Raw genomic sequence first — 7,406 nt, 5'->3', positions numbered from 1 at the left:
GAACCCAGATCTCCAGAATCTCTAGACAGTGTCCTGTCTTGAATATGGACATAGACCTCCAGGAAGACTAAACAGCCACACATGCCATCTTTTTAAGTGGTCAGGCTCATTGGTTTCTGAGGCACGTTCACTATGCTTGTGAAAATGGGCGCCTAGCCCTCCCTTCACTATCACTGAAGGTTTCTTGAATTCTAAAGCAGAATGATAAATAAATCTTGATGCGGTCATCAACAAACTATTTATCATGGGATTTCAAAGATCACGGAAATTTTATGTAAAGGTCAATATCTGTTAATGGCCCGTGTAAACCAACAGCGACTGGATATAGGAATCCAGAGAGGGACTGCAGCAGGTCCTCTGTCACTTTCTTCAACCGCTTAAGCATGGGCACAGTTGTAGGTAGTGAGAAAGATAACACTCGTATCCAGTCGGGGCGCGTAGCCTACACTACTCGTGAGGCTGGCAATCTGCCCTTGGCACTCACTTGGGAAACTCGGGCCCCCAAGAGTTGAGTTTAGCCGATCCTGGGAGTGGATCACACAGCGGGAGATCCTGAAATGGGTAGGCGCAAAGACTGAATGCTTGAATACTGAAGGAAAAAAGTCAAGTTGATGTCAGTTTAGGATTGGCTGCCATGGGGATGACAGTATAAATACGTATTATTCTGCATTCGGGTTCAACCTTCATTGAGTGGGCCCTGAGGGAAATCGACATTCCAAAATAAAAAGCATACCGTCTCCTGGCCCCGGACTGGATTGCCACTCTAAACTCTAGCCAGGCCATAGAGAATCACTGCTTTATCGATCACCTCTTGCCAGACTGGATATACTGAGGTGGGGAAAGCATCACTGATGATTTCACATGGACAGTGCTTCAAGGCGCCGGAAGCCTGTGACTGACCGACGTCTAGCTAGAGACACGACCCAAGAAATATTAGGGAAGGAGCAGGGGGGAAAGGAGCAGGAAGAGACAGTTGAGCACAGAAAGATGGGAGGAGAGAGAGGCTAATCACCCTGAAGGAGAAGTGGACATCTTTTGGGGAAGAAAGAGAAAGTAAAAGAGGTGTAATGAAAAAGGAAAGAAAAGAAAGGCAGAAAGAACGATGCAAAATAAACAGATAAAAAGGAAGAAGATAGAAAAGGGAGAAAGAACAAAGAATGAAAGGAAATGAGAAAGAAAAAGTGAGGTGCAAAAAATGAAGAATGGAGGGGAAAAGACAGGGAGAAAGAAAAGGGAAGAGAAGAAAGAAGAAAAAGGGGAAAAGTGAGGACCCAGACAGAAGAAAAGACAAACTGGGGGGCGGGGGGAGACAGAGACAGACAGACAGAGAGACAGAGACAGAGAGAGATGGAGAGAGAGAGAAGGAAGAGAAAAATAGACGAAAGAAAACCAGGGAGGATAAAGGAGAAAAAAAAGTCCGGAAACTTCCAGCGGACTAGGCCCTCGGGCCCAGGACCTAAGACTTACTTAACACTCAACTGTTTCCTTCTCTTCAAGTCCTGCTGGTGGGGTGGGGGGGAAGGGGGATGCTGCTCCCCAGCCCTATCCTATGCCTAATCCCACGTACTCTACGGGGCTGAAAGTTTAGGCATCTTGGCGCCTTGGGTGCTCTGGATTTGTGACCCCTTCGGAGGTGGGATTCGAACCCCACCCTTCTCCCCTCGGGGGCCACAGGGTGGTGATATCCACTGAATTTTCTTCAGCTCAGGGAAAGTTTCCACCAATTTAGCCGGGAGGGGGCGTGACGCAGAGACCTGAAAAACCCATCGCCTAGTCCAAAAAATCTGGGGCGGGGGTGGGGGTATTTGGGTAGGAGGGAGGAAGGAGGGAGAGGAGAGAGAACGGAGAGAGAGGAGGTGGGGCACTGCCTCATTAGCCATTCTCATCCCCGCCCCCTCCTCCGAGGCTGTGGCTTCCTTGGGGCCGAACCTAGAAGGGTTAAAGGCGGCCGCAGGTAAATCTGGGCGTGGCCCGAAGCCAGGGGAAAAAGGAGTGAAGGGGAAGAGGATGAAGGCAGAGAGTGTGAGTCACTGGTGAAGCTGTCCCCGCTCGCTCCCCTTCGCCTTCTTCCCTCGTTCCATCTGCCTCCTTCTCCTCCTCTGCCTGCGTCCGGCCCCGTCGGGTCTTTAGTTCTGCCCTCTGGATTTGTCTCCTTGCTGTTTGAGAGATCATTGGCCCTGGGAGCCCCTGAGCGCCCATCTATTGGGTGTATGCCAGCCGCTGCTCAAGGATCTCCGTCCCGAGGTAGGGGAGGGGAGGGTGAGAGGAGATTGACGTTTGGAGGGCAAAGGGGAGAGTTCTCTCGGAGGGAGAGGAGTGCAGGAATCCGAGCGCTGGGGAGCTCCGGAGATGGGGACAGGATGGGCTGGGTCAGGCACTGTAGAGAATGGGGTGGGAGTGGACTGGAGAAACTGGGGAAACTGGAGAGGCTGGCGAAACTGAGAAGACTGAAAAGTCGGAAAACTGGAGGGACTGGGGCGACTGGAGGATGGGAAACGTAGGAAATGGGAAACTACCAGCCTAGGGGATGAGAGATTCAAACGTTTTTAAATCAGTGACTCCTGGATTCCTGGCTCGGGAGCCCTGGTGGGCCCCAGGGGAAAAACACCTAGGGATGTCAGGGATCAGGGGAGCTTGATCCGGATCAAAGATCCTGGGTCACTAGGGAGAGGAAAAGTTTCTCCCCAGCTTCACAGGCGCGGGTTTGGAGGCGTGGGTCCAGGAAGCTCAGGGTGTTCTCCTTCTGGGGCGACCTGAGTGAGCAAGCAGGCTATTGCGTACCAGGACTGAGCGGCGGCGCCTACTCTCTACTCCTAAATAGGGGGGCTGGGTTCATGGTCCGAAGGATGTCTTTTTTCCAGCTCTTAGTTGAGGTCCCGGGCCCAAAACTACGCTTCGGTTCTCCTTGGTTCCCCGGGGCGTTCCCAGGCCGGAGCCTGGATGTGGCTGGGGTCTTTGGCCTGCCCCGCCTCCTAGGCTTTCCCTGCCCACCGCCAGCTCCAGAAAGCCCCGCCCTGGCCCCAGCTCGGTTCCGGCTGCTTCGCCTTTCTCCTTTCTTGTGGTGAAGGCGTAAGAGACAGCGGACTGACCCATCCCATCCCGGACCCTCCCCAGTCTCCTCAGTCACCGCCTCCACTTCCCTCGATCCTTCTCTTTCCGAAGTCTGCGGAAACGGATTAGGAGGCAACAAGACCATACTTAGGGTAGGAAGATTCCCTCTCCTCCTTCCTCGCCTCGCCCCCCCGCCCCAAAACCTCCCTTCCAAATCACGTGCCACTCAGGGCACTAAACTTCCCAGCACTTAGTAAGGGCCAAAGCAGGGGGAGGTGGGAGAGAACGGGGAACAGGTATCCTAGGTCATAGTCTGGCAACTGAACGATGACTTCAAGATGCCGGCTCTGACTCAGGGTCTCAAACTTTTCTCTCCACCACCCTCACCTCAATTGCATTTCCCAGGAGGTGTATACAAGTTTTTCTCTACCGATTATTTTCTGGTGGGGCGGGGGGTGGTGGTGGTGGTGGTGGTGGTGGTGGTGTGTGTAAAGTGTCTTCACTCATCTCTCCCTCCAACCTGGGTTTTCATCACCTTGGGGGAGGAGGGCAGCTGGGGTGAAACTCTAGGTGCCAGGGTAAGAAATGTGCCCGATAGTCCAAAACTAGGGGATTCTCCTGGTGTTTGTGTGTGGGGTGAGGGGAGAGAGAAACTCTGCCCCTCCCAATTCTACACTGCATCTGCACCCCAGGGAGGGTGAAGTCCCTGCCCCAGGGGAAAAGGTGGGGGCCAGGGTGTGGGAGGGGAGTGTGGTGGGGCAGGCTAGGAGATGGAAAGCGGGGTGATTAAGCAGTCGGAATGCCCTCTACTCACTGAAGGGAGACAGTGTTTACTCTGCCTCCTTAAATCTCAGAACCTGCTCTGCTTTGACAAGAGAGTGGGTTACTCTGAGCTCTGGGGTGCTCTTTTCAGGCTTCCTAGTTAGCTTGATGAGGCAAAGCAATCCAGAAATGGCGTCAGGTCCCCCTTTTTGGGCAGGAAACAAGTGACGTGGAACTGCAGCTTTGGCTGGTCGAGGGAGGCTGGGGTAGCCCCCGGGCTGTGAGTTTTGCCTCAGGACTTCTCTACCGCCTTGGGGCTCCGAGCCTGTAATTACCTAACTCCTAGGATGTGCTGGGTCCTGTGGGAGGAATTTTTTTGAGGAGGGAAGTACTCTGGGCTTGGACTCCTTGGTACCATTGCTCTAGGTCTTCAGGTACCCCCAACCTATTAGCTCCCTTTTCTTGCCTTTGGCTGGAGGAAGGAATGACTTACGAAGGGGAACCCTTAATCTTCTTAACTCATCCTGTTTTTCTCAATGCGGCCATTTCCCCATTAAAATAGGCAGGGGATCATGGAGCGAGGGAACAGGCTTTTAATGCCAGCCCCTAAGTGTCCCCATCTCTTTCCTCCCTTCTTTTCCTCTAGGTCCTACTTGAGCCGACCCTGACAGGCCTTGTCCCTCACCCCGGAACCCGGCAATGCTAACCGCTGTGTGCGGCTCTCTGGGCAGCCAGCACACGGAAGCGCCCCGTGCCTCGCCACCGCGCCTTGATCTGCAGCCACTTCAGACCTACCAGGGCCATACAAGCCCTGAGGCAGGGGACTACCCCTCCCCTCTCCAGGCCGGGGAGCTGCAGAACCTCCCGCTGGGGCCTGAGGTGGACTTCTCTCAAGGCTATGAGCTGCCGGGGGGCTCCTCACGGGTGACCTGTGAGGACCTGGAGAGCGACAGTCCTTTGGCCCCAGGCCCTTTCTCCAAGCTCCTGCAGCCAGACATGTCTCACCACTATGAGTCGTGGTTCCGGCCATCCCACCCAGGCACGGAGGACGGTTCGTGGTGGGACATCCACCCAGGTACCAGCTGGATGGACCTCCCTCATGCCCAGGGCACTCTGGCTTCTTCGGGTCACCCGGGAGCCCTGCAAGCCGGTCTGGGGGGTTATGTCGGGGATCATCAGCTTTGCGCGCCACAGCCTCACACTCATCCGCACCATCTCCTCCCCGCTGCGGGTGGACAGCACCTGCTAGGGCCGCCAGACGGCGCTAAGCCCCTGGAAGCTGCAGCTCCAGAGCCCCACGGGCTGGATGCCAGTCTGGATGGGGCAGCACGACCCAAGGGCTCCCGGCGTTCGGTGCCGCGCAGTTCAGGCCAGGCTGTGTGCCGCTGCCCCAACTGCCTGGAGGCAGAGCGTCTGGGGGCTCCCTGCGGGCCGGACGGGGCCAAGAAGAAACATCTCCACAACTGTCACATCCCGGGCTGCGGGAAGGCATATGCCAAGACGTCGCACCTCAAAGCGCACCTGCGCTGGCACAGCGGAGATCGCCCCTTCGTGTGCAACTGGCTCTTTTGCGGCAAACGCTTCACCCGCTCGGACGAGCTCCAGCGCCATCTCCAGACCCACACGGGCACCAAGAAATTCCCTTGCGCTGTCTGCAGCCGCGTCTTCATGCGCAGCGACCACCTAGCCAAGCACATGAAAACCCACGAAGGCTCCAAAGAGGAGGCGGCCGGGACCGGAGCACAGTGCGAAGGGAAATCGGGAGCCGCTGCCGACCCCCCGGGGGGTAAAGGCAAGCGGGAAGCGGAGGGCGGCGGGGGCGGCGCCGCACCGTCCAACTGAGCCGTCCTCGTTGGACGCCTCCACCAGCTCCAATGTGCACCGCCCTCCCCCACTCTGGGGTCTCCGACGCGCGCCCTTTTCCCTCCGGGATTGGAGGGCGACTTTGGAGGGAGGGGGAAGGGCGCTTATTTATTTGGAGACGAAGTCAGAGTGTAAGTGGTGGGGGCGAGGAGGGGGCTGGGAGACGGGACGCTTGGGTTGTTTAGCCGAAGGGAGTGGGAACTGGCGAGCCGGGCGGAGCTCCGGGGCCCTGTAGGACGCCGCAGGAGCGAGTGAGCACCTGCGTGTGAGCACAGCCCCAACCCCAACACACAAATTCAGGCCCTGGGCGTCTCGGCACCCCCACCCCCCATCCCCCAGCCTGGGTACCTACAGGAGAGAGAGCGAGAGAGAGGAGAAAGAGGGAGGGAGGGAGAGAGACGTCGCGTCCGGGAGCGGAGAGGAGCGGGGCCGAGCCCCGGGGCGCGGGGGAAGCTGCCCCAACACGTCCCTAGTGCCTGGGAACCGGGACATGAAAGCGCCTGCGGAGCCTCCCCACGGCCCGGGCCCCTTTCATCCAGCTCACAGGGCTCCTCCTGTCCTTGGGGTTTCCGGAGGGGGAGGCTGGAGGTCCCCATGGGGCGGGGTCTGCATTTGGCTGGGCGTTGGAGGAAGGGAAAGCCAGATTGTTGCGGGAGAAATAACTCCTTTGATCTCCCAAACCCTTCCAGAACCACCCTGCTAGAGAAGACTGTGAGGTGGGGGTTGGGAGGAGGGGGCTGGCCTCAAAGATGCCCTTCTGCTTCTCCAGTTAGGGGAGGGGGGTCACTGGGAGAAGAGCTTTCCGAGTAAAAGTTGTCAGAGCAGATTTGTGGGTATGGGAAGGAGATTAGGAGCCGAAACTCCGAATGAATACTATACAGTAGGATTTTTTGAGGAAGAAAACTATAGTCTCCCAAAGTCCTTAGCCTGATTTCAAGGGTTTATGTTGACCTTCAATTCTCCTTCCCCTCTCCCATTTTTCTCTCTGGTCTCTTCCTCATACAGCCCCTTCCCTTTTGTAAGGGTATAGGAGGTATAGCTAGGCATTAAGTGGGGTAGGGGGATGGTGGCCTTGAATCCTTGCTTCTATCTTAGTCTGGAGGGAGGAGAGGCTGGGCCAACCCCTTCACCGAACCATCTCTCCATCTCTTTCCTCTTTACTTGTAGGAAGCTTATTCTCCTCACCCTTCTTTTCAGTCTGAATCCCTCTCCCCACCACGGATTTTTCGTTAAAGAGGGAATGGAGACTCCATCCAAGGTGATACCTGGGCTCCTTCTCTCTTTTTATTCGGGAAAGAAACTCTAGTTGTTTTTTTTTTCTTTCCCTCCCTATGAAGTAGTTGTTTAATGTATAAGATGTATCCTTTAAGGGAGACATCCAAAAAGCTGTCCCTTTCCCCTTCCCCTTTAGATGTTTAAAAATAAATATGAATTGTGATGTTGAGAAGGGGCAAGAAGGGAGAGGCATAGTTGAGACCGACACTGGGAATTGGGAGAGAATGTGTGATGTGGGAAGAGAGGGCCCAGATATGCCTAGGAACTTGAATCCCCATCCTGGTAGGGTCTTGGGAAAGGGACAAAGGAAAATCTGACAAAGACGCCTTCCTCAAAGATTCTTCCTCCCCACCTGCCTCCCAGTTGAACCCTCTGTGAGACTTAGTGTTTTGATTTTTAAGTTATAAGTAAAGGGTATTTTATTTAATATTAGGGGCGTGTTTGTGTGTGTGCAT

At 55.5% G+C, this 7,406-nt stretch overlaps 1 protein-coding gene across 1 annotated transcript; it reads left to right on the top strand.

The window, feature by feature from the left end:
• Positions 1–4,512: 4,512 nt before the first annotated feature.
• SP6 (Sp6 transcription factor) lies at positions 4,513–5,720 on the top strand. Its single transcript, XM_043964195.1, has one exon. It carries the CDS (start codon positions 4,513–4,515, stop codon positions 5,653–5,655), a length of 1,143 nt encoding a protein of 380 aa, XP_043820130.1. The 3' UTR covers positions 5,656–5,720.
• The last annotated feature ends 1,686 nt before the right edge of the window (positions 5,721–7,406 follow it).

This window comes from Dromiciops gliroides, chromosome 4, assembly GCF_019393635.1.
Source record: "Dromiciops gliroides isolate mDroGli1 chromosome 4, mDroGli1.pri, whole genome shotgun sequence".
In the NCBI taxonomy this organism is placed as follows: domain Eukaryota; kingdom Metazoa; phylum Chordata; class Mammalia; order Microbiotheria; family Microbiotheriidae; genus Dromiciops; species Dromiciops gliroides.
Note: the sequence above shows the minus strand (reverse complement) of the source record. Positions and strands in the feature narration are given on the sequence as shown.